General features: G+C 41.8%; 1 protein-coding gene across 1 annotated transcript; it reads right to left on the reverse strand.

The window, feature by feature from the left end:
• On the reverse strand, positions 1–27,235 carry CC1H2orf80 (chromosome C1 C2orf80 homolog). Its single transcript, XM_030326217.1, has 9 exons — positions 27,150–27,235; positions 24,175–24,304; positions 22,339–22,420; positions 20,207–20,289; positions 18,515–18,602; positions 18,029–18,100; positions 7,462–7,549; positions 6,807–6,925; positions 1–462 (listed from the first exon to the last, which is right to left on the reverse strand). The coding sequence occupies exons 2-9, from the start codon at positions 24,213–24,215 to the stop codon at positions 454–456; spliced, it is 582 nt and encodes a 193-aa protein (XP_030182077.1). The 5' UTR covers positions 24,216–24,304; positions 27,150–27,235; the 3' UTR covers positions 1–453.
• Between the last annotated feature and the right edge of the window lie 220 nt (positions 27,236–27,455).

The following is a 27,455-nucleotide window of genomic DNA, read 5'->3' on the forward strand; positions in this document are numbered from 1 at the left end:
ACTGCTTTATTGAAATGATTTTAAATGTTTCCATCGGAGAACATAGTAAGGGCAGTGAATGACAGATTAATTTGATTTGGGGTCAAAACTTCGGGAAACTGCCTCCTACCCCCCTCACTCTGCAGTACTCAGTACTAAACACTTGTGGCATTGCTGCAAAGCCAGTCTGTTCTGACGTAGAAATACTACATAGTCTCGAAATTCTCTGACCAGCCGTCTTCCAGTGACAATGAAGTAGCTTAAGATACACATTTTTTAAAAACCACACTCTAGCCACACAATAGGATTCTAAGAGAAGAAAGCCCAACATCCAAAGTAACCCTTCGACAAACTTTGCACCAAAAGCTAACCATAAAGAAAAACGGTGCTGGCAAGAGTTACAGTGTTAAGATGATGTTTCTTTTCCCCTCCTGGAGACTGTATTATAGACTCTCGTGGTGCAATTCCATGTTTCTAAGTGACCTGCAGAATAAAAAATAAATAAAAAAAGATTTTGGTATCAAGCACATCAGTTTCAGATGTACACAGACATTAGCTTTCAGTCTATAGGGAGTTAAGGTCGAATATCAAATACTAAGTTTCTGACAAAGATGGATTAAAATACATGTAGGAACAAAAGAATATCCATGGAATTGTTCTGAGAGGTTTGGAAATTGAGTTATATTTCTCAACTAAATACAGTGTCCGATCCCACACTGAATCCTGTACAGAAAGGAAAAATGTTTAGAAAAGGACACTATTGGGCCACCTGGGTGGCTCAGTCAGGTGAGTGTTCCATTTTGGCTCAGCTCATGATCTCACAATTGATGAGTTCAAGCCCCACATCAGGCTTTGGGCTGACAGCACAAAATAAATAAACATTTTTTAAAATTTTTAAAAAAGAGAAGGACATTATTGGGTCAATTGACAAAATTGATATATAGGTGGTAGATCATATAAAAATATCAAATTTGGAGGCACCCGGGTGGCTTAATCTGTTAGGTGTCCAATTCTTGATTTCGGCTAAGGTCATGATCTCACGGTTCATGAGATCGACCCCCATATTGGGCTCTACACTGAGAAGGAAGAGCTTGCATGGGATTCTTTCTCCCTCACTCTCTGTCCCTCCCCTACCTGTGGGCATGCATGAATATGCTCTCTCTCTCTCTCAAAATAAATAAATAAACTTAAAAAAATTATGTACTATATACCAAGAGAAAGAGAGAGACACAGAGGAAGAGAGTTAGAGTGACAGAGGCAGATAAAATGGTAATGCTAATGGAGCAAAACACTGATAATTGGTGAACCTGAGTAAAAGGTGTATGAGGAATCTGTGCCATTCTTGCAAACTTCCTCCAAGCTCAAAATTACTTCCAAAGAGAAACATAAATGATAAAAGTTATACTTCTTTTGACTAACCGTACCCAGAGCAAATCAATCTTTTTTGCCCCTGAGCAGTTGCGTGTTTTTCTTATACTATATTGTTTTGAATTGTTAATATATTTCTTTGAATTTAAACTTGAATCGCCCTCTCTCCATTTCTGATGAAGGGATGCTGAAGTCTCCAGCTATGATAGTGGAGTCAGCGATTTCTCCTTGCAGCCTTACCTGTTTTTACCTCCTGTGCTTTGATGCTCTGTTGTCCCATGCGCACGTGTTAAGGATTGTCTTCTTGGAGAATTGACCCCTTTATCATTTTATAATGCCTTTCTTCATCCCTGACAATTTTCCTTGCTTTGAAGTCAGCTCTGTCAGAAATTAGTACAGCTTTTCCTTGCTTTTGATTAGTGCTGGCATGATTTATTTTGTCTATCCACTTATCGTTAATCTATATGTACCTTTATATTTAAAGCGGGTGTCTTGTAGACGACACATAACTAGGTTTTGTTTTTCGATTCACTCTGACCGTTTCTTTTTTTTTTCTGCTTCATAATTTCATCATGAAGACATTCATGCAGAAGAGCTGAAATATTTGTACAATGAAGATACACACGCCCCCACCTGGATTCTCCAGTTAACAGTTTGGATTTTCTCCTCTCTGCTTCCATCGCTCTCTCTTCTTGCATGCTGTGTCCCTTACCTATTAGAGCTCTTAGCATATTAATCATATTTGTTTTAAATTCCTGGTCTGATAATGCCAACATCCCCTGCCGAATCTGTTTGTAATGCTTGCTCTGTCTCTTTCAATTATGTTTTATGCATCTTACTATACCTTGTCATTCTTTCTTGATAGTTAGATATGATGTACTGGGCAAAAGGAACTCTCTGGATACGCCTTTAGTGATGTGGTGCTGGGGTGTGTGTGTTGGGGGGGGGAGGGAATAGTTCAACAGTCCTCTGATTAGAATGCAGTCTTTGGTGAGCCTGTGTTTCTGGACTGTGAGCCTCACAAGTGTTTCTCAGTTTTTCTTCTCCTCCAGCTGGGACAAGACGACTACAGCTAACTGGAGTTGGTATTTCCCTTCCTTTTGGTCAGCTGGGCTCTGATAAAACCCCAGAAGGTGAGGTTCTAGTTAACTAGTTTCCACTTGGGGCAGGCCAGGTTAAGAACAGCGTGCTGTATTTAAACATGATTCCTTTTCTCCTGCTGCTGGAAGCATGAAAGGAATTTTCTCCAATACTTACTGTGAGAACCTGCAGAGCTCCTGGAGGTAAATTTCACCATATTGTGGGTGTCCTGCTATGACTGGTCCCCCTGGAGTTGTTAACCCTCTGAGTTGTCTGCACTGAGGTTCCAGTAATTTGCCAATTACAGTCGAGGTTTTCATACTCCAATGCTGTATCCCTGGAAGCTTCCACTTGTGAGTCTTTGCTCTCGTAAACCGTAACTTCCTATATCCACCTGTCTGTCTCTCCAACCTTTGGGGGCAGAATTTGCCTTTTGACCTCCCCTGTCCTACAGATCCAAGAGGAGTTCATTTCTCAGCCTGTTCAGCTTTTTACTTGTTAGGATGAGCGGCAGTTTCTAAACTGTGTGGAACCAGAAACCAGAAACCCTCAAATTGCCCTCTCTCCGTATCTTGTTCCGGTCCATGATCTTGTGATTTTGTCAGGAGTGATAGTAACAGAAGCATTTGTATTCTGGCTAGCTAGGTCCCGGCACTTTGCTCAGCCCTTCCACATAGGCAGTCCTTGTAGCGACCTTATGAGATAGGTACCGCTGTAATCCTCTCTTTATAAATGGGAAAATGAAGCACAGAGGGATTCACTTAACAATTCACTCCAGTTATTAAATGGGAGAATCAAGAGTCAACTCTGAGCTGTGTGACTCCGGAGTCCATACTCTTAATCGTTATAGCATGCTGTTTTCTAGCTCTTTTGTATGGTCCTGTCCATTCCGAATCCATTTCCTGGTAATGTGCTCAATGTCAACACTTTTCTAGGGTATGGTGTTGCTCATATTCATTTTGACTAAGAAATGAGGAGCACCTGGGTGGCTCAGTTGGTTAAGCATCCAACTCTTGATTTTGGCTCAAGTCATGAGCTCACATTTCATGAGTTTGAGCCCCGCATTGGGCTCTGTGCTGACAGTGTGGAGCCTTGCTTGAGATTCTCTGTCTCCCTCTCTCTCTGCCCTTTGCCCACTCGCTCTCTCAAAAATAAACATTAAAAAAATTAAGAAATGAATTACCAATGTCAATATAATACAAAAGAAATCTTTAAAACTATTTTCCAAATTACCTGGATTAAAAAAATATATGTTCTCCTTGTCCCTTACTTTATGAAGCAATTCTGTGGCTGGAAATAAATAGAAAGTTCTGAATGAGGCATCGTTTTATCTTGAGGTTGTAAATGTTCACCAGTTAAAAGACACGGTACAATATCCATAAAACGTATGGATAAAAAGACTAGGAAGCTCAAATATATAATTTGAAAAACTTCAAGCAATAAACTGTGAAAGCATATTTTCCATTTAATAAAGATATTGCTTTCATTAATTTCTTTGTTATTTCTAACAAATCAATAGGACACATGTATGTATATTTATATGTACATGTACAACAAATATTTTAATATCACAAGAGATATTAACGGTGGTTATTTCTGAGGAGTAGGACAGGAGTGTGGGGAAGGCGGAATTCTTTTATTTTTCAGTTTATATTGCCTGATTTGTTTGAAAGTTTTACTATAAGCACATATTGCTATTATAATGTTTTGAGCTAATTTAAAAAGTACATTACCCAGGAGTTGGAAAAGATGCCTAACGTACACAAAGGAAAAAGAATGAACGAAAGTCATAAATGTGTGTTCTGCTGTTTGATTATCAAGAAGAGGACTTTATGGAAGGGATTCACCTCAAGACCTGGCCCTACTGAAAAACGGGCACTTATTTTTTGGACACTCCTGGGCTTACAGGCAGAAATTAGCCTATAGAAATGGCTGGTCCCTAGAAATGAGCCTGTCGGTCAGTGTAGACAGAGCACAGTGGTTTGAGAGCACTCGGGACAATGCAGTTTATTGCCAATTCAGTAATGAACAATAATTACTGAATATCCACTGCTTGCAAAGCACTATATATACATGTGGGAAATAATAAGGAAAGAAAAGATCTGCTCCCATCAAGAAGCCAACAATCCTTAATGGCAGTGGAAGAAAACACACAGGAAGTGAAATTGTATTTTCAAAAAAACATACCAGTGAGTCATCTTGAGAGCCAGATTTTCGGCACCTAAGATGCATAAATGGGCCTATGAACTCCCATTTTAGAGATCTGCTTTTTCATAATTAAGTTTAACATCTAGATATCAGTGTGTGTGTGTGTGTGTGTGTGTGTGCACATGCATACATGAGTGTACATCTGTGTGTTATTTCTGGAGTTGTTACTTTTTTTCCTGTTGTTTTGTTTTACTTTCTAAAACTTGCCATCTCCAAACATATTAAAAAAAAACAACAACAGCACACACATCTTACTTCAAATAGTTCTTCAGTAACACAGATACGGTTCTAGAAAAGCCACGTCTTTAAATCTCATTATAGCAAATATCTTTAAATTTTTTTTTCAACGTTTTTATTTATTTTTGGGACAGAGAGAGACAGAGCATGAACGGGGGAGGGGCAGAGAGAGAGGGAGACACAGAATCGGAAACAGGCTCCAGGCTCTGAGCCATCAGCCCAGAGCCTGACGCGGGGCTCGAACACCCGGACCGCGAGATCGTGACCTGGCTGAAGTCGGACGCTTAACCGACTGCGCCACCCAGGCGCCCCTATAGCAAATATCTTTAAAAGAAAACAATATAGTAAACCTTTCCCAATGGTGGGATTGCTATGTTACTGGAACAACACTTTTTTTTTTTAATTTTTTTTTTTACATTTATTTATTTTTGAGAGACAGAGACAGACAGCGTGAGCAGGGGAGGGGCAGAGACAGAGAGTGAGATACAGAATCAGAAGCAGGCTCCAGGCTCCGAGCTCTCAGCACAGAGCCGGATGCGGGGCTTGAACCCACGAACCGTGAGATCATGACCTGAGCCGAAGTCGGAAGCTCAACCGACTGAGCCACCCAGCTGCCCCAGAACAACACTTCTTAAACACTTCTTAAAACCCTGATATGACCAAAGAATTCAGGCAGTTCCTAAAGCAATTGTTATGATAAGGATACATTTCTTACCAGCCAATAGTTTGCCTCTAAAACCTGAATAAATCCTGAGCCCTGTGTGGTCCAGTCTATTCAGATTCACATTAAAAAATGAACAGTACAGCAACCAAACTAGATAACATTTTTTTTTATTTGTTAAAGTAATTTTTTTAAGTTTCTTGATTTATTTTTGAGAGACAGACAGCATGCACAGGGGAGAGGCAGAGAGACAGAATCCGAAGCAGGCTCCGCACTGTCAGTGCTGAGTCAGTCCCATGCGGGGCTTGAACTCACGAAACCATGAGATCGTGACCTGAGCTGAAACTGAGAGTCAGACGCTTAAGGAACTGAGCCACCCAGGTGCCCCATAAAAAGAAATTTTAATTTTCACTTGTGTTTCTGAAAGCAAACCCAATTCATAATCCAGTGTACCAAGTTTCAAAATTCCCTTTCCTTTTCCTAGCTTATAGCCCTGCTGCTGACCCATAGTCCCTCATTCTGCAAAGCCCTAAAATATCCCAGATGCCCAGCTGTACCACTTATCTGACTCTTTCCCCTCTCAGCTTTTATTATGTTGACCAACTGGGTTTCCTGACGTCTTTATAAATTTCCTTTTCATTTTGCACATTACAGTAAAGAGCCAGGGCGGGAAGGGCAAAGAACTCGCTTGCCTTTTTCCTTTTTCTCCAGCCCAGTGCCTCTCTGACCTTTCTCTGAATTCTGCAGCATAAACGTGCCAGGAATCGGATGGACAGGGCAGAAGCAGCAGAGATGCAAAGCGGGCAAAGATAAATTTTCATTAATGTGAAAGGGACCAAGAAGAGAAACACTTAGGACACAGGCATTCATATAGATCTCCTCAACACATTTACTTGAATCAAAAAATAACAGCTGATTAATTTGTGAATAGTATTTCTTAAGTGCTAAAAGATAATAATGGCTAGTATTTATTTAGGGTTTACTTTGCACCAAGCACTAATCTAATCTCTTAAAATGCATAATCCCAGTTACTCATCCCAACAACCTGGACAGTAGGTAACCTTATTTTTCCTGTTTTGTAGAGGGGGAAACTAAGGCACAGAGAGGTTAAGTAGCTTGTCTGAAGTCACACAGCTTCACACAGCAAGGAGTGGCTTGATATTCAGACCCACAGCATCTCTCTCCAAAGGCTAGACTTTTAACCACAATGTAAGTAAAATACTCCCCAAACTCTCCGTTATCAGTTTGGTCCAATTTGCATTTTTAGACCTACTTTGTTCTTGGGCTGGATGTCCAAAGATACATTTTTTGATGATTTCCACGCTGTGACATGTACTTCCCTTGCAGAGCTGCTGGCGGCGTTTTTGTTTGCCCCCCTTCTTAACTTGACACCTAGAGACACATGCAGTAACCGTATCGGTATAAGAAACTTTTTTTAAAAAAAGGAGTCCACCCACGGTTTTAGATTCTTCCCTTCTAGAGTGCTTTGCTCCCAGGGCTGCCTGGGTGGCTCAGTCGCTTAAGCGTCCGACTTCACCTCAGGTCATGATCTCCTGGTTCACGAGTTCCCGCCCCACGTGAGATTCTGTGCTGACAGCTTGGAGCCTGGAGCCTGCTTCAGATTCTGTGTCTCCCTCTCTCTCTGCACCCACCCTCTGTCTCTGTCTCAAAAATGATTAAAAACATTTTTAAGAATTAAAAAAAAAAAAATAGAGTGCTTTGCTCCCAATGCTAAAGGGTCTGAGAAATAAGACTTCTCTGACTTCTATAAAATGAAGGGAAATTTAGTCATGGATGCTTCTGGTTTGTTTTTTCTTTCTTCAACTGGACAGAAGAATCCTATTGCTATAACAACTTTGGCCTTACTTTGTGTATTCACCTCCTAGTTTTACTTAAATTTCTCAAGCAGTGGAAGTAAGCAGGCTTACCCTGTTTGCGGGCGTATTCTGCTGCTTTGGGTGCCGTTAACATGGCAAAGGGGTGCAAGGAGAGGCGGAAAGGTGGAGCTCGGGGAACCTGAAAGGAAAACAGTCTTATTTTTAGTTTTTAAATTAAAAAAAATGTAATGTTTATTCATTTGAGACAGAGAGAGAGAAAGCGCACAAGCAGGGGAGGGGCAGAGAGAGAGAGAGAGAGAGGCATAGAATGTGAAGCAGGCTCCAGGCTCCAAGCTGTCAGTGCAGAGCCCGTCACTGGGCTCGAACCCACGAATCCCGAGAGCATGACCTAAGCCTAAGTCAGACGCTAAACTGACTGAACCACCCAGGCGCCCCTTAAAAAAATTTTTTTAATGTTTATTTTTGAGAGAGAGAGAGAGAGAGAGACAGACAGACAGACAGAGTGGGAGCAGGGGAGGGGCAGAGAAAGAGGGAGACACAGAATCCGAAGCAGGCTCCAGGCCCCGAGCTGTCAGCACAGAGACCAACGCGGAGCCCAAACCCACAAACTGTGAGATCATATGGCCTGAGCCAAAGTCCAATGCTTAACCGACTGAGCCACCCCAAAACAGTCCTGTTTTTTTGTTTTTGTTTTTTTTTTTTTTTCTTTTTTTATTTATTTTTGGGACAGAGAGAGACAGAGCATGAACGGGGGAGGGGCAGAGAGAGAGGGAGACACAGAATCGGAAACAGGCTCCAGGCTCTGAGCCATCAGCCCAGAGCCTGACGCGGGGCTCGAACTCCCGGACCGCGAGATCGTGACCTGGCTGAAGTCGGACGCCTAACCGACTGCGCCACCCAGGCGCCCCAACAGTCCTGTTTTTAAAAGCTGCACACACTTTGTGCCGTTAACAGCCGCGAGTTGCGGCACTTGGTCTGTTGAAGCAGCCGTAGGCCCCTCACACAGCATGGACGTCTGCTGGTGGAACTCGTGCCTCACATCGTATGCACGTTCATTCGCTGCCTTTGCTGCCGCGCTTGGTCCCCTTTGCCCGGAAGGCTCGTTCACACGCTGACCCCGCTCCTCACATCGTGATAACCATTCCCTCCTTTTCTGCCTACAGGCTCCTCCTTTTCCATTGAGCTAGAGCTCAGATATCCCCTTTTCTGAGAAACTCGCCCCGATGTCTCCCACCTCCACTCTCCTATGCTGGCACCCCACCCCCCCACCTTACCCCCCAGGCAGAATTACTGACTCACTCCTCTGTGAACTCAAAGCATGCACTCACGTAGAAGAGCCGCAGTGTGTAATATCTGCACTTAGTCATAACCCACTGTCTGCTGCTCTACACTGGGGACTTCTTCAAGGTTAGGACTGTCTCTTCATTCGTTCATTCCTTCAGTGAGTTTTCACTGAGCACCTACTACAGGCCAGGCCCTCTTTTAGGAGCGGTGGTTACTGAGACAGACCAGGTTCCTGCCCTTCTGGAGCTGAGTAAGGAATCACAAACAATAAATGATTAGATAACCAGGGTAATCCTACATTGTGATGGGCTTCATAAATGAAACGAGATGGTGTACTAGCAAGTGACTGGATAGCCACCACTTCAGAGTGGCCAGAGGAAGCCTCTAGAAGGAAGCAGTGTTTCAGCTGAGATTTCCAGAGTGAGTGGCCGACGGCCCTGGGAAGAGCTGGAGAGGAGTACTCCGGGCAAAGGGAATGAGAAGGTCCTCTTGGAATAACCTGTGTTTCCAGACACAGAAAGGAAGCCAGGGTGGCGAGAGCATGGCGAGAAAGGGGAAATTGTAGTTGGGGCTGAGGAGGGAGGCAGGAGCCAGATGCCCTGGGTCCTTGTTGGCCATGGTGTGGAGCTTACGTTGCATCGATTCCAGGAATCAATGGAAGCCACTGACATTTGTTTAAGCAGTAGGTTGACCAGGTCTGGTTTAGCTCTGCTGCTGTGTGGAGAACGGGTTGGAGTGTGGAAGCAGGGAGCCCAGTTAGCTAATTTAACCTTTTCTCTCCAGTGCCTTAGAGAGGAGGCCCTCAAGTGTCATTGGCTGGTTGAATAACTCCCATTCCAGTCAAACAATAGTGGTTAAGAGCAGACACTTTAGTTTCAGACTGGCTGGCTGTGAAGGCAGGCTGCACCATCTACAAGATGTGTGACCTTGGGCCTGTCACTTAACTCCTCCTGTTTCTTCACGTGATAATAATAACACTGGCAGTGACCTTACAGGGTTGTGGTAGGGATTGAAAAGTTAACATATGTAAAGGACTTAAAATAGTGCTTGGCACATAGTACCATATATTAGCTTTCAAATTAATGACAACAGTAATTATTATTTATGTTTGTTATCACCATCATAATCATCATCTTCCTCCCTGACTCATCTCTCTCTATTGTAGTGAATTACCCAGGAAACAACTTGGCCACCATTTCCTTTACAGGATCCTGCCTGGAAATAACTAATCGAATAACTAATAACAAATAACTACTCAGAGCCAGCAGGCCTGAAGTAATTCATATCCCTCTGCAAGACCAACAAGTTTCTGCTTTCTCACCGAGAGAGCTTCAGGCATTACATTTACAGAATTTACAGAACTCTTATTTCTAAGGAGCAAGATGTGATTATACAATTCTCTTTATGTGTACATTCCAACAAATATGGCATTTCATCAATAGGACACTTTTACATGATATATAACTGAGGCAAATACCGAAAGACAAGGACAATAAAATAAATACCCATTTTTAGATTTCCAGGTCAGTAGAACATTTCTACCCTATCATCCAAACTCTTAATGATCAAGTTCCCACATCACTGATATTCCTTCAAAGTAAGTAGAAACCTTCATTTCCACGAGAACTTGAGTTTAAGATAATTGTGTGGTTTATACATAGGTGGGATTTGGCGGAGGGGGGGATAGTTTTTATTTTTTATTTATTTTATTTTATTTTTCTTTAAAGTTTATTTATTTTGAGAGAGAGAGGGAGAGAGAGAGAATTCCAGGCGGGTTCCACACTGTCAGCAAGGAGCCTGACAGAGGGTTCAGGTTCATGAACTGTGAAATCATGACCTGAACCAAAATCAAGAGTTGGACACTTAACAGACTGGGTCACCCAGGTGCCCTGGGGGTGTATTTTTTTGTGAAGGAAGGTACTGTATTTATGTATTATTTTGCAATTTTCAATAAGAATAACTGAGCAGAGAGCCAGGAGAAGCCTGTGTTCCTTACCACCCTGTGGAACCTTGGTAGTGGCCCTGATCTGCCCACCTCCAGACTCCTTCACATGAGAAACAGACTCTGGTTTTCACGATTACTATAGGTTTTTGGTTATTATCACACAGAAAACATGGATTAAATAATAAATGAGGTTGTGTTCTCTTTGTGGACAGAATAGTCTATAGCCACCTAAGCAGGAGCCCTTCTGAATTTGACCTCAGCTTTTGCAGCGCCTGGGTGACTCAGTAGGTTAAGCTTCTGACCCTTGGTTTCAGCTCAGGTCATGATCTCACAGTTTGTGGGTTCGAGCCCCTCATCGGGCTCTGTGCTGACAGTGTGGAACCTGCTTAAGATTCTCTCTCCCTCTCTGTCTGCCCCTCTCCCACTCATTCTCTCTCTCTCTTTCTTTCTCTTTCTCAAAATGAATAAATAAACTTAAAAAAATAAATTTGACCTCAGCTTTCCTTTTTTTTTAAATTAGAAAATATGTTTATTTGAGAAACAAAATCCCTGCTTTAACTACATCTGTAACAAAATAAGAGGGATACAATTAAAGTAGTAAATGTTTAGAGAGGAAAATTTATAGCTTTAAGTGTATATATTAGAAAAGCTCAAAATCAATGATTTAAGCTCCCCCCCCTTAAACCGGACAGAGAAGAGCACATTTGCTCAAATAAAAGAGAAGGAATGAAATAATAAAGAATTCCAAAAAAATAGAAAACAAGTACACTACAGGAAAAAGAAAAAAAAAAAAAGCCAAACCTCAGCCTTCTTTTAAATGGCTAACATATTTATAGAGTATACCTGCTATCCAGCATTGTAAAAAATTAAACATAAGCATAAGCAATGGCCTCCGTCTTCAAGAAGTAGATATCTATTCAGAAACATGGCCCTAAAACACAGAAAGTAATAAAATGAGGATTTGTATTGGTGGGGCGATTATGGCTATGAGAACGGCCCTTCAGAACAACATATGCCAGGTGTAAGAGAAAGAAAACTGGCTTATACGTTGTTCTCAATGCCTTTGAAGATTCAAGACTTGATGTTTTTCATGCTCTAGCTCCCTATCCACTGGGGAAGACAGACCCTGATGATTTTAAAGGTCACTGCCAGCTCAAATATTCTATGGTCCTGATAATCTGATGGCTCATGCAAGCAGTTCCTATAGCTTCCTGTGTGGTTTGTATGAGAAATTATTTTCAAAGTAGGATGAAATTTAAATCCTAAACCTAGAGTTGATTGTACATTCTTTTTTTCCTTTAAAGCTATTTCCTAATATCATCATTATGTCAGTGTGGAAGTATTATGGCAATTCTTATTTCTTGATTCAAGTTCTCCTTAGGTGCCTTATTATGTCTGAAGCACATTCAACGAGAGTTTCTTCTAACTGGAAGCATGAAGAGGGAGAGAAGATGGGGATGTGTCACGTAGGAATGTGCACAAGAAAGGCCCCGGATACATCATTAAGGGCTGAAGAGCATAGACAGGAATCTGCACGAACCTTTCTTTCAGCCTTGAGCAGTAACTTATTAAAATGTCATCTGGTATCACTGAGACAGAAGGTGGAAAGTTTCTGATTCTAGATGTCAAAGTGATCAGGTATATGCGTATGACAATCATATTTTCCAAAGTAAAAGCAGGGCACGTGGTCTGGAAAGACAGTTGGATCTGTCCAAGAAGTTTTTCAAATGTGCTTGGGATGGGGCAACATCGTATTTTCCAAACATTTTAATGTCTGTGAAGAGAAATGGCAAATTTCAAATAGGAAGAGTAATGGAAAATCCAGGACTGATTATATATCCTGTAGTAGAATAAACAAACAAAAAAAAAATGGACAGAAGATTTTCAGCAGGCACTTCACAAAAGAAGAACGTAGAAATAGCTGCTCATTGATAATCAGAGGACTGAAAATTAAGACCACAATGTAAATTAAGACCTCAGCCACTTAACAGACGGACAAGCTTAAAAAGCCTGAAAGCAGCAAGCAGATGACCTACACTGCAGGTAGAAGTGTAAATTGGTACAACCATTTCGGAAAGCAATTAGACTTTATGTAGAGTTGAAGATGCACATCCCTATGACGTAGCAGGTTCACACCTAGTTATAGACCACGCAGAAGCTCTTTCACTGAACACAAGGGTGGGGCGCCTGGGCAGCTCAGTCGGTTAGGTGTCAGACTCTTGATTTTGGCTCACGTCATGATCTCACGGTTGTGAGATCAAGCCCCAAGTCCGGCTCTGTGCTGACAGTGTGGGGCCTGCTTGGGATTCTCTCTCCTCCTCTCTCTCTGCCCCTCCCCCACTCACATGCACTCTCTCTTGCTCTCTCTCAATAAATAAAGAAAGAAACAAATAAATAAATTATTTTACTGTACACAAAGAGACATATCACAGAAATCATCCCAATGTCTATAATGGAAGAATATATAAATAAACGGTGGCATACTCTTCTACAGCGGAATACTATACGCAGTGAAAATAAACTGTGTGTAACAACAGGGATGAATTTGTGCAACATAGTGTTGAATGAAGAAAGGAATAAAACATTTGCTCTATTTACAAAGACTGTCTTTTATATTACTTATATCAAATTCAAAGAATATGCAGAAGTAAACGATACATTGATTAGACATGTATATGCGGTCAAACTAGAAAGAAAGAAAAGAAAACGATAAACTCGTGATTCAAGATAGTGGAGGCCTGGAGCAAAAGGAAGGGTAGGGGCAGGGAGAGCTCCCAAACGGTTGATACGTCCAATTTCATCCACTTGGCGGATCTGTTGTTTGCTTGGCCTTTATACTTTCAACATTTATTGTGAGTATTCATTTGGACATCATGGATATTGAAAGCGTGGTTTTCAATCTCCCATCAAGAAGATCTGCCAAAACTGAACTTTTGTATAAACGCAGTAGGTCCCTGTCTTTATCATGAAAACACTTTTTCATTTTTGTATGATTCAGGCTGGGTCAAGAAGAGAAGACACTTGGCGGATTATTGTGGTGAGTGCCTGAGGTTGGGGCTGCGAACGGGTCTGAGGGTGGAAGATGGGCCTGCTGCGGAGAAATCAGGCTGCTATCAATGGACTCCGGGGGGTGGGGGGAAGGAGGCTGACCATCCTGAGTGTGCTGAAGGCCCCCCACCCTGTGCCAGCATCACGCACCTGATATGAATGCTCAGAACGACCTAGCAGGGTTGGGTAAGTGGAATCATGCATATTTACACATAGGGACATTGGGAATCGGGGAAGTTAATAACTTATCCAAGGCCACACAGCTGGTAAGGGACAGAGCGGGGACTGGACGCCAATCTCTGAAGAGCATGCTTTGAACTTTGGATGCAGTTAAGCGATGGCGGGTCAGACTCTGGGGTGTGGCTACAGGAAGAGAGAAGGAGAGCAGAGAGGTTCCGATGTTCTCTACCACCTCTCCTCGTCTTTCTCCTGTCTCGGTTGCACTGATTTTTACTCTCTCTGCCTCCCTTTCCTTTTTTCCTCTTTCTCTGAGAAATGGAGCTGAGGAATGTTTTTATTGCTGGCTTGCTTTGTTGAAGGCAGATTTATGCTCCTTTTTTTTTTTAAGTTTAAAATCGAGTAGGCTATTTTATATTTATCTAAAGTAATTGTAAATAACTGTCATTGGTGTGAGACCTTTACTTGATTTTTTTCTATAGGTCCAAGGCCCTCAGCAGAAAAATGGCTCCCTGTCATTAAATAACAGCTCCCTATCAAGAATAGAACCTGAGGATAATTGACAGAACAATACTGGGCCTATGATGCCTTTCTGTCACCAGGTGGCAGCAAATACTCCTGAAGAAAACCATCAAACCTTTGCACAACCCACTATATACTGTAGCCAATTCTAGTGGCCAGAAATTTACATAATCTGATTAGTATTCAACAGGGCTTTAAGCTCTTGCTTGGGGAGGATTTTAGCTGTTGTCTAGGAGACATTTTATCCAAAGGAATCAAGGTTTATTCAGATAGGGGCGCCTGAGTGGCTCAGTCGGTTAATCGTCCCACTCTGGATTTCGACTCAGGTAACGATCTCCCAGTTGTGAGATGGAGCCCCGTGTGGGACTCTGCACTGAGTGCTGAACCTGCTTAGGATGCTCTCTCTCTCTCTCTCTCTCTGCCCCTCCCTGGCTTGCAAGTGTGCACAGGCTCGCTCTCTCTTCCTCTCAAAATAAATAAATAAACATTTAAAACAACTCAAAAAAAGTTTATTCAGGTATATGCAGTAATTCCAGAAGAATCTTTGTCAATAACTTCTTTTGAACAACCTTATCTCCTAGTTAAATCAATTTTTTGAAATTATGTTGAACCTTGAAAGACTTTTATTTTTTTTTTAAATATTTTTATTTATTTTTGAGAGAGAGACAGAGTGCGAGCAGCGGAGGAGCACAGACAGGGAGACACAGAATCTGAAACAGGCTCCAGGCTCTGAGCTGTCAGCACACAGCCTGATGCAGGGCTCGAACTCATGAACCACGAGATCATGACCTGAGCCGAAGTCTGGCACTTAACTGACTGAGCCACCCAGGCACCCCTGAAAGACTGTTTTAAAATAGCTCTTCCACTTTAATCTTTGAAATGCTACATCTCCATTGAGGGTTCTACTAATTTTTTAAATAAGATGTGGAGGAGGTCCCTGAGTTGAGCTGATATAAAGCCACAATAGAAAGGCCTGGGTGGGCATTCTTGCAGCTGGGAGGAGCTTGTGAGGTCCACAAGGGTAGAGGATCCTCAGACTTTTTTATTGTAGCTCAAATGGTATCATACCCTTTGTGATCATTTGGTGTCTAAAATAGGCAAAGTTTATATTGTGTTAATAATATATATGGATGCTTGATGAGCTTTTTAATTTTTGAATATTTAGAGCAGTGGTTCTCAACTAGCTGTGATTTTGCTTCTGAAGGGACATTTGGCAAAGCCAAGAGACATATCTGGTTATCACATGGGGGCAAGCTATTGGCATCTAAAAGGTAGATACAGGCCAGAGATACTGCTAGACATCGACAATGCACAGGACGGCCCTACACACACAACAAAGAATTATCTGGCCTGACATATTGAGAAACCCTGATTTATAGGAACGTAGAGGAAATCGAATACCCAAATCCCAAGTACCAGAACCTTAACTATAGTTACTGAGGTTACCATGTGCCCAGCACTAGGGGCTTTACTAATTCACCTCATTTCCCGCAACAATCCCATTTTCTTGTCCCAGTTTTTATGATGAAATTGAGGCTGAAGGAACTCAGATGACTTACCCAAGACCACTCTGCCTGGAGCTGGTGGGGCATGGGTTCACACCCAGGCAGTCTAGCTTTAGAATCCTCATGCTTAACCCCTACACAAGCTGCCTTTCCTGTACAAACCAATAAATGAGCTGACAGATCCTGTAACAATAAATAGATGCAGACCTTTGAAGGAACGCCCCCTCCATGACCATATTATCTATTTCCCTTCCGAGTTGGTCATCATGTAGTCCATGTGCACATCTGGGCTTTTTGTTACTGGTCACCCATTGTCCATTGTGAGGACAGAGACTGTGTATAACCGAACAGAGAAGGTGCGCAATAAACTGAAAAAGTGAAAGACCAGACGTATAGATAGAAATTGGCCAGCCTTCCTCTAAACAGCATGACTTCCTGTTCTGGCCCTTTGAAAGGAACCTGGCCTGAGCTACTCAGGCACCCATGTTTGCAAACCTTCTTAATTGATAACCCAGCCAAAAGTAGAAAGGTTCATAGGGCCATCCCCTCCAGGATGTGATTTTTTTATATTTGCCCTTTGGCCATTTGAGTGAGACCAACCAATCAGTGCCTGATGACTGCCTAGCTGTTCCAAGGCACCGGAAGATAAGGAAAAACACAATGGCTAAAAGGAAAGGGTTAAGCTGAGATATTAATGTGTATGTGTTGGGGGTACTGGGGAAAGGGGGAAAGAGGGCAGCCTGAAAGGGAGAAAGCTGCAGGGAAAAAAAAAAAAAAAAAAAACCCAGCAGGAATGAAGCATTATGGTTTGCTTGGCTCTCTAAAGAACCAAAAGGGTTGGGCTTTCTTTAAAAACCAAAAACAGCTTGGTCTCTGAGGAAAACTGGGCACAGAGTGGCTTTATCTCAACCAGGTAGAATGTCAGGTCTGGTACAAGCTATAAAACCCATGAGAAAAGTAATCTTGCCTGATTCAATCACCATTATATCCCTTGCACCTACAACCATATTGAATGAATGAATGAATGAATCAATCAATCAATCAATGTAGTGGAAGCTAGAGTGATCAGAGAAAAGGTGCTGACTTCCTCTGTGATCAAGGGAACTTGAGTCTCAGAACTAGAGCCAGTTTACATATGGATTAAGGTGATGAGACAGTGGGATTCAAAGTTACAACACTTCTTAGTAAATGCTTGATTTTTTTTTCCTTTTTTCTTTCTTTTTGTAAATGCTTGACTCTTAAGCTGGACATGGTGAGTTCTTGATTTGCTGTATGGTCTGCAGGTAAAGAACGGGGTGGGGAGGGCGGCTTTTCTGTGACCATAGCCCTGCCCCTGCCCTGGCCTCCCTGCCAAGTGCTGGTGGGGGCATCCACAGTGATTGTGTGAGCAGAGGGCTGGGTATGTGGGTGTGGGTTGTCCCTCACTCCCACTGCACATCCCCCTTTCCTCATCCATTTTCTACAGGTATCTAAAGGTAAACGGATAGGTAGTTCACATCTAAATAGCACCTCTTGTTTAATGCTTACTAAATGTCCATACATCCATAAGTAGCAAAAACTGAATTGGCTGTAAAGACCATTCACAATTCTAAAAAAAACAATTTTTTTTTAGATCAGTATATGGAAGAGATCAAAGAAGGCAAGGACCGAGGGCTCTGTAGAAGAGGTGTCAGAACTCGGGTCACTGGAATTGTGATAACTGCCGCGTCTACTGTTGTGATTAAAGGACTCTCGCGGGAAGAAGTGTGGCAGCAGCAAACTATAGAATGTATCACGAGAACAAACCTTGCACATCTTGCCTGAGTTCTGGATGTTCTGGTGCACCATGCAAGGGGAGTTCTTGGGCTTGCCAAACGTGCATTACAGAGTAAGCGAGAGATTCTGTTCACCAGAGACAGAGGCAGAATCTAGACTCAGAGTCTGGCGACCTGTTTGCTGCCTCTACTTAGCCTTACGCAAAACACATTTGTCCTTATGAACACAGCCCTCACATGAGGAAAGTGTTTTACAAACCTTTATGAGCCAGGTAAGACGTGGTCCCCTCTGGTTTTGTATGTTTCGATTAACAACTGTTATTTCATGCAGTTGACAATGTTAAAAATCCATTATAAATGTATAAAAATAAAGAAATCCTCTCTAAAATTTCCTCTTATTGATAGTCTCGGGTCTCCCCTACCTTGGTGGCCCCAGAATTGGTAGAAGAATCGGCTCCATACATTTTAAAGACTTCCTCAACTGGGAGACTGTTCTGTTAAAAAAAACAACAGAACCAACAAATGTATTATGTCATGGTTTTTCTTTTATTACGACACAAAGCAATTGTAGCTCCAACATGTACAGCATCATGCCTGGATAGCATGGGCATTAAATAAGTAATTTCTGAATAAGCAGGTAAATCAGAATCACCTGTATCCAATTATTTATGTCTTTCATTCTGTTTTTTTTTTTTTTTTTTTTTTTTTCTTTTAAATGAAGGTTTTCACAATACCATATAGGCATAAAATATTTTTTATTGTATCTTTAAAACCGGAACATTTAATATTAGTAAACCTTAAGCATTTAGGAAGAGCGGTTGAAAAATAAAATAAATATGCATTAATATCAAAATGCACATAAGTAAATATAAAATCCCCATATATGCAAACAGTGTTCTTTACCTTACCATTAAGATTCCAGCATAAGATGATAAAATCATTGCTTCTCTTTCTTTCCGGTTTGGATATGTGGGTCTGCCATGAAATGGCATTTTCCTAAGGGGGAATAGGAGTAAATAACAATGGAAGGTTTATTTTTGGGTTTTTTGGACATCTATTAAATTTATAATAATAATCCATAAGTAATCTCCAATGGCCATGTGTTATGCATCTATTTACAAAATTAATGTGGTGAATCTGCTCTCAGTAAAGTACACACTTAGAATTCTGAATCTTCCAACAATGGTGATGAATTTGCTTTCGTTGGTCCATGTTTTCACAGCTAGCAACCATTGGCCACTATGGTGGACGCTTATGGTTTTGCCAACCCGTATCCTCTTCCCCTTCTTGATGGAGGGAACTGCTTTACCCACTGTAAGCCTATGTGCTTCTAGGGAAGCCATGAACACCCCTAGATTCCAAGGGTAAAGCACTGTGGACTAAGCTAGTCAGTGTATTCCATGCCCCCCACCCTCCACCTCCAGACAAATCAGGGGCTGAGGCACAATTGAGACACAATCCTGTGATTTTTTTAAAAAATCTATTCTCCTTTGGACTGGATGTTGCAACAAAATGGGCTGAAATTAAGAATAATGTCCACCCAGGGGAAATAGTCCAGAAGTAAATCCTGATGACACGATTTGAGTTTTGAATTAAGCCCTGCCTAATGCAGACCGACTCATGGACTTTTCAAACGCAAAGTTAATAAATTCCTTCTTCCCTCCTCTTTTGGGGGGTGAGGCTTAAGTCTGGATTTTCTGCTTATTACAACTAAACCCTAACTGATATAGCGAGCCAGGACAAGGTGTGTGTTCTAAGGCAATGGAACAGAAAAAAATAACTGGCCTCTGGAATAAGCTATTCAATCCTGTCTTCATTAGTTCCTTATTTTTAGTCAGTTGAGTGGGTCTGCCTGGCAAACATGGCAGAAAATGCCAATAATCCTGGAAAGGATTGACACAGCTGTAATTCAAACACCTCAGCCCAGGTAGATATTTAGCTAAATGCTTAAGAAATTGTGTTTGATAGTCCTTAGAAAGAGCCTTTACCCACAGAATTGACCGTTTTAAAAATCATGGCATGGGCACAGTAAAGTATGGTCCATATTTCTAAGACAGAACATTATGTGGGAGAAGGATCTTCATCTGACAGAAACCAATGCGTAGATACAAAATATACAAACAAGTATATGAGTTCTCCAAGTTGACAACTATAGGGTTTCTTCAGGTTTCTAGCTGGAGAGGGATGGATACTTACCCTGCAGTGTTTTCAATGTTTTTTTTTTTTTAATGTTTATTTATTTTTGAGAGAGAGAGAGAGAGAGAGAGCGTGCATGCGAGCAGGGGAGAAGTGTGAAAGATGGGGACAGAGGATCTGAAGCAGGTTCTGTACTGACAGCAGTGAGCCCGATGGGGGCTTGAACCCATGAACTGTGAGATCATAACCTGAGCCGAAATTGGACCGTCAGTTGACTGAACCACCCAGGCTCCCCACCTTGCAGTATTTTCAAATCAGAGTGCCTCATGGTGGATGATGCCAGATAGAAGTTTTCTCTATCACTACTCATAGTCATACATTTGAAAGAAAGAAAGAAAGAAAGAAAGAAAGAAAGAAAGAAAGAGAGAAAGAGAAAGAAAGAAAAAGAAACCATTTCCACTTACACTTTCTCCCACTCCAGCCAAGTGAAGTCTTCCAAGTGATCCAGCCATTGCAAAGCAACATTGATGGCCAAGTCATAGTGTGCCTGGGAGCGGGAAGCAGACAGAAAAGGGATGGGCTTAGACATTGGCCGAAGCACTCCCTGGACCCAATGACAATGGCACTGCTAAGCCTATTCTACTACATTGTCACATCCACAAAGGTGAGGATCATCAGCTATGTCCAGTAACCTGATTCCCAGACAGAAATATTTAGGGATCTTCAGTCATTACATTTACCTCTCACTAGAACTGATTTTTGTTTTTGATTTATGGTGACAGGAAAAGAAAGGATGGATTCTTGGAAGGAAACTGGGAATCAGGGAATCTGGGTTCAAATCTAGATATTGCCAACAACTCATGGTATATCTTCGGGTAAGCAATTGATGTTTTCAGCACCTCGCTGTCCTCAAATTTTAACATAGAAAAAAGTGAAGGTGGGGGGAAGAGGGCCTCAGAGAACAATTTTGAATTCTGTGAACAGAACGTCAGAAATGTGCTCCCAGGGGCACCAGGGAAGTGGTGTGTCCACCTGGGGTGTCACGGAGATCCCGGGAGGCTTCAGAGAGAGGGCCCTGGTGGAGCTGGGGCTTGAAGTATGAGGAGAATTTCGACAGGTGGAGGACTCGAGGGTGGAGGGACCAGCATGAGCAAAGGACTAGAGGTAGACCCCAATGAGTGGCTTGCTAAGAGTCTAGTATGCAGTAAAAAGCTGAGGAGCACTTCAAATGTTCATTCCTTGCCTGCTGACCATCTTTTCCTGGTAATTTCTAAGCATATTCACCTTGTCCCCATCCAAATATTCTTTCTCCTCTCTCTACCCCGCCCCCCTTCAGAAAAGGGAAGGTTGGTTTTGTTTTCGGGGTTTTAGATGGGTTCTAAGTTTCTAACCTTTTTAAAACAATGTACAGTTGATCCTTGAACACCCAGGGGTTAGATGCACCCACCCCTGCAGTCTAAAATCTGTGTACTGTGAATAGCCTGCTATGGACTGGAAATTTTACCAGTAACATAAACTGTCAATCAACACATATTTTATATGTTGTATATATTATATATTGCATTCTTATAATACAGTAAGCTAGAGAAAAGTTGATTAAGAAAATCATAACAGAAAATACATTTACAGTATTGTACTGTATTTATTTAAAAAAATTCTGTGCATAAGTGGACCCACACAGTTCAAATCTGGGGTCAAATCAAGGGTCAACTGTACTTACTTCTTCCAGTGACTAAACAAAACTAGAGAGTGAACAACAACAGCAAAAAGAACTGTGATTGGTGGTTGAAACCTAATGGAAAGGTTGATGCAGGACTAGCTGTGTGGGCGTGGCCTGTTTGCTCATTACAAATACAAATTCCCCAGCCACGCACCCCCAACTTCCGGAATCAAAAGGGCCTTGCGATGAGACCTCATTAAAGTTTGAAAGCACTTATCTGATCGATTTAAGTTCCCCATTGAACATGTGCACAGAGATGTACTTTAGAACACCAGGCCTCACTGCTTATTCAGCTCTAGGGAAGTCAGGCAGGGACGGAGGGTAGGGCAGGGACACATCCTTTCTTCCTTAATAGTGCAAACAGGTAAGCATAAAGAAGCTGAGGATTTACTAATTTCTTGTGAATTAGGCCTTAACGTAATTTCCGTGAAGGGAACTTTCATTACAGAACATGAATCTGAACTTCAACATTAACAATGATGAAGGATTTTGATTATTCCATTCTTTGGTTTTCTCCATGAATGCAAACGGTAAATAAGTAAGTAAATAAATAAATAAAATTAGAGAACTGCATAACTTATTTTGTCAAAAAAATTGTTGAACAACATGTATGTAACGTTTAACTTTGCATCCATTTTGCTTTTTAACCTTTTCTAGGAGAGAAATAGCCAAGAGCAAAGAGTCTTATAACTTGGACTTTCTCGTTATTTTTGCTTCCAGTGTAATGAGTCGAAAAGACCGTGTGGAGGACTCTAGGATGAGGACACTACCGGAGGATCAAGATTAGGCTTATTTAGGATATACATTAGGTCCTAGCTCTGTCCCCTGAACACAAAAAAACACAAATGTGACTTGCGTCGGCATGCCTTTCTTTACCATATCATCTAGAAAGGTGAGTTGCCTTCTTCCTTTTGGGTCAAATTCATTTTCCCGAAGTCTGATGCCAATATAATCTCCCCTTAAAAGCAAGAGAGCAGCATTGAACCATTGGGAAGGAGAGGGGAGCTCAGTTTGCCGAAGCGCGCTCTTTCCAGTGCCTCCCCTCCCCCACCAAAACCCAAGCGCTCTGGTAGCTCAGCTAATATTCACTTTGAGTTAAAAGGCAATTCTGCAACGGTGCGGGTTTAAATGTTCAACCACTATGAGCTTACCTCACATTTATCTAAAAATAAGACTCCCGTAGTCGGAACAGGATTCATGGGAAAGCAGGAGGCGGGGCTGCGTCACAAATTCCCACACGCAGAAAAGGTTTTACAAAACCCAAAGGATTGAGATCCACTGTTTAAAACAAAGATTCCCTTGGTGCCCGTGTTAAACCCAGGCAGAATGTCCACAGTTGAAAAATTCCAGCTCTGTGATATTCTGTATGGATGTATTCTCTCGCCCTAAGGCCCCTTTTCCCCCATTAGAAAGCAAATACCCTGAGGAGGAGTTATACAGAAAAGCGTACCAGAAATTCCACTTTTAGTGTGTCCTGTGCGATCCTTCCCTACCAGTGATTTTAATGAGGGGTCCTGGCAGGAAAAGAGAAAGTGGTTTACCGCCCCCCCCCCACTTCCAGCCCCCCAGGGAGAAGAGCCAGAGGGACCTGATAAGGAAAAAGGATTCTGGCTACCCGGGTCTATCTGTACACTCTTACATAAGGCCAGTTCTGTTTTCAAGGTCTTTACCAAGCACTATGGGCAAGTTACTGTGGGGGATGGGGTGGGGTGGGGGCTGGGGGTGGTAAGTTTGTGTCTGGTTTCTTAAAGTTCTGAGTCACTAAGCTAAGATTTAAAAAAAATTCTCAAATTTTTGCTTTCTAATTCCAAGGCAATTTATTTAAAGTAGCCTAAATGTATTCTTTAGATATAAAATTATACTTATATCAGTTTTGAAATGCCAGTTCTACATGGAGGAATTGACATTCCTGATAATAGGTTTTTTTTTTATTATTATTATGTTGGCCTCCAAGCCCATACATGTAATTATGTGTAGTCCTACATATTTTATTCCAGTATTTCTTAAGGACTTGTTAAAACATAATTATCTTAGTAGGTAGAGAAAGGATATTGGATGAAGACTGTGATAAGGTCTTTGATAAAAAGGATATTATTGTTGTGCCTATAATATATATGAAACAGAACAGCCTTTTCTCCCCTTTTCATATGGTCTGTGATTTTCACCAACCTCTTAACAAAGTACCAAATCATAGAAAAGCTACCATAGGAGAAAAAAGATTTTTCCATGGGAGAACTTGGCTTTTTTTTTTTTTTTTTAAGTTCAAATGGCAAGAACAAGGAGATGAATTATTTAGTTGATAAGACTAACAATGAAAGAGGCAGGCTACACTTACAAATGTACCTTTGGGCACATTTTGCAGAAATCTCGCCTGTGTTCCTGGCAGGGCCCTTTCAAAGGCACACCCTGTCCAGTAGAGGCAGCCTGGCCTGGGGGTTCAGCTGTCAGGTTCCAGAATGGGGATGCCTCGGATGTGCAGTTCACGGTCTTGGCAGAAACATCTCTCCCAAGAGAGTCAGCATCCTGCTTTGCACCACACGTGAGGCTTCTCAGGCAGGAGGCAGAAGCCAGATCATCTAGCTTTCTCCTATAGTGCAGGAATCCATTCTTCTCTTAGATTTTTACCCTCTGCCAATATCCAAACCATCGATGACCTGAAACCCACCAAATGCCGAGTGTAATAAACGAAAGCTTATTCTCAATCATACTTACAGGAGTTTTTTCATTTCCTTCTTTAGGAGCTTTCTTTCCATGATTAAGGCTTGTCCAGATGAGCAGATATCTGTAGCTTACACTGCCCCTGATATCCTTGGGGAAGAGTCAGCCTCTTTGAGCCTACAAGCTACAGCAGCAAATCAGAGAGAATTTGAGTTAGGGATGCTATCACTCCAAATACCAGTCATGGAGTCCTAGACTCTGGAAGGGATCCGGGAGTGTGCAGAGCTCAGGCCTCTTATCCAGCCGGTTCCAGGTTGGAATTAAACTGGCTTGGGGGTGGGAGGGAGGTGCACTGTACCTTGAATTTGTCTGACACCTCTTATTCTTTCCAAGTTTCCCAACATTCACCATTTACTTATCCTTGCAATAAATAAGCAAGTAAAATAGTCATGGCTCATGTAATAGTAGATGAGACTATTTGGACAGAAACATCCAAACATGCTGTGATCTGAACATGTGAGTTCTGTGTGCATTCCACACAGTGACTCCCAGTGAATCCACCTTGGTACAATGGCTCATAATGGAGTTTTCTATACGACCTGTGTACAACTTCCTATGGCCGGTAGGTCCTGGAAAGAATACATCATCATGGCAAAGGTGAGGCCATGTCTTCAATTCTTATCTCCACATTGAACCAGAAACCGGAGTTTAGGTGATGGCATCAGAAGGCATTTGAGGTCACAAAAAGGAGTTTATTCAAAAAAAATCATCACTTTTAAATGGGACATCTAAGGAGAGGTTTAAGTAGAATATCAACTATGTCCACAATGTTTTATTTCTTAAACAAGATGGAAAGCAAATTGTGATGGTTATTTTTATGTGTCAGCTTGGCTGGGCCACTGTGCCCATATATTTGGTCAAAAATTATGCTGGGTGTTTCTGTGAAGGTATTTTTTGTATGAGATTGACGCTTAAATCGATCAACTTTGAGTTGAGCAGATTACCCTCCATTATGTGAATGGGCCTCATTCAATCAGTTGAAGGCTTGGATAGAAGAAAGATTGATTCCTCCCAAATAAGAAAAAATTCTGCCAGAAGAACTCTCCTCCGAGTCTCCAGCCTGCCAGCTACCCCTTCAGATTTTGGACTGGCCAAGCCACCACGATCATGTGAGCCAATTCTTTACAGTAAATTTCTCTTGTACATGTATATACATTATACATATATACATATATGCTCTGTTTCTCTGGAGAACCCTGAGAACGAATATAAAAAAATGTTAGCATTTGTCGACTCTGGGAAGATGAATCTATAGGTGTTCATCATATTACCCTCTGTGCTTCTGAAATTGTGCATGTGTTTTTAAATTGCCACCCTAAGTACGGTTTGAATAAAACTTTAGAAACTTCTGGGAAAAAAATGTAGTCTGTAAACTACATTAAACATGATGCTTGATTTGATTCAGCTCTCTAACAATAAGCAGAGAGAAGACAGGATGTCCTTAATTTACATGAATTCTTCACCAGACCAAATTAATTATTTTGGACCATTCTTGCTGCCACTGCATCTGCTTCAGTCTTGGATGGGATGTGGAAAAGATAAAAGGGGGGAACAAAGTAGGAACATTCCACAGGAAATGAATGAACTGTATAGACAGTAATATAGCTCTCTAGGAGAGTCAAGTGGGAGAGAATACTATAAGCCAGAGAGGGGACCTCATAACCGAGAGAAGGAAAAGCACTGGACGGGGGAGGCCAGATGCCAGGATGTAGTGTCTGCTGTACCACTGACTGACTGGCATGGCCGTGGCCAAGCTTCTTGGGTCTTCTGCATTCCAGTCTCAGGTGTTGTCTAAAAAATGATGAGCCTGGTTAATATCACCAAGAGCATTTTTCACTCTACCACTCGAAACTTCATAAAGGCTAGCACAAATTATGATTCTTCTAATTCACTGAGTTGGAAACGCATTTGTCGGCTGAACATTTGTCTTATTTCAATTCGTTCACAAGGGGGCAGATAGGCTCCCTTAGCTTTGATGCTTTTTTATTTTTTTTATTTTTTATTTTTTTAATTTTTTTTTTTCAACGTTTATTTATTTTTGGGACAGAGAGAGACAGAGCATGAATGGGGGAGGGGCAGAGAGAGAGGGAGACACAGAATCGGAAACAGGCTCCAGGCTCTGAGCCATCAGCCCAGAGCCTGACGTGGGGCTCGAACTCACAGACCGCGAGATCGTGACCTGGCTGAAGTCGGACGCTTAACCGACTGCGCCACCCAGGCGCCCTTTGATGCTTTTTTAAAAAGCAAAAGACTTAGCATTTGCTTTAACCCATTCTTGTTTGTAATTCTGAGCCAACCCTTAGAATTTCAGACTTAAATTATAAAATATGCATTTCTTGCCCACTGTGATAACTTCCCCTTGGACCACCCTCCCTAACGCCATTCAACGTGGCATAATAAACAAAGGTTTAAATCTTAAAAATATGAGCGAGCCTCACCCCCAGGAGGTCCAAAGACCTAGTAAGGCTATCAGCTAGCTGTGTCATCTTGGACAAGTGAATTTATCTCTCTGTGTTTTTCTGTTTCCTCTTCTGCAAAACAGTCATTGAATGATTGGAGAGGTCCCTTCTAGCTGTAGAGTTCAGTGACTTCGTACATTGAGTAGCTCTGTGTGGTTGAAAGGGGGCCGTTTGCATAGACTATTTGGTTTAAATTTGAATTCAGCCAGTCATTCTTCTTTTCTGTCTACAGAGCTTTAACAAAAACCAAGACTCTGGCTGGAAATACACACAAAGGGTCTAATGGAAAGATGTTAGCTGTCTCAGGCATTAGCTGTTTCATAGAAAGAAACCCCCCAGAAGTCACAGCCCACATACTCTGTAAGAATATCATGCCCTGCATATCTGTAAATATCTGTATACTCCATGCAGATCCCCTCCCTGCACCCCTATAGCTATGATACAGGACTCTCAGATTGTGTTCTATTAGGTGCCCAGCCCTTAATAAATTCCCCTTTCAGAATCTCTTACCAACCAGAGACGAATTCTGGTGCTTTTGTTCTCTCCCTGCTTCTGGAGGCGTGCTGGAGCATTGAACATCATCGTCTTGGGCTGGTGCTCACAGACATCAGGAAAACACATGCCTTTTTTTTTTTTTTGGTTGCTAGGAAACAATGACTGAATGAAAATAATTTGTTTTTGCCCATCCCCTCCCTTCCTCCAACCCCTGCCATCCTGCAGGGGAAAGAATGTCATATATTTAGACAGGGTTGTGATCCTGACCAGGAGTTCACGTATCTTTTTACCTGAACAGGCTTCGGTTTCCCACCTAAATGA

The sequence above is a fragment of the Lynx canadensis genome, chromosome C1 (assembly GCF_007474595.2).
Source record: "Lynx canadensis isolate LIC74 chromosome C1, mLynCan4.pri.v2, whole genome shotgun sequence".
Taxonomy (NCBI): domain Eukaryota; kingdom Metazoa; phylum Chordata; class Mammalia; order Carnivora; family Felidae; genus Lynx; species Lynx canadensis.

What these genes read in the sequence shown, in the direction of transcription:
- CC1H2orf80 (XM_030326217.1), bottom strand. Translation starts at nt 24,215, where the DNA reads ATGGAAAGAAAGCTCCTAAAGAAGGAAATGAAAAAACTCCT. An exon ending in TCACCTTTCTAGATGATATG is followed by an intron (nt 20,290 to 22,338) that starts GTAAAGAAAGGC and finishes TCCCGCTCCCAG; the next exon opens with GCACACTATGACTTGGCCAT. An exon ending in TGGCTGGAGTGGGAGAAAGT is followed by an intron (nt 18,603 to 20,206) that starts GTAAGTGGAAAT and finishes ATTCCCCCTTAG; the next exon opens with GAAAATGCCATTTCATGGCA.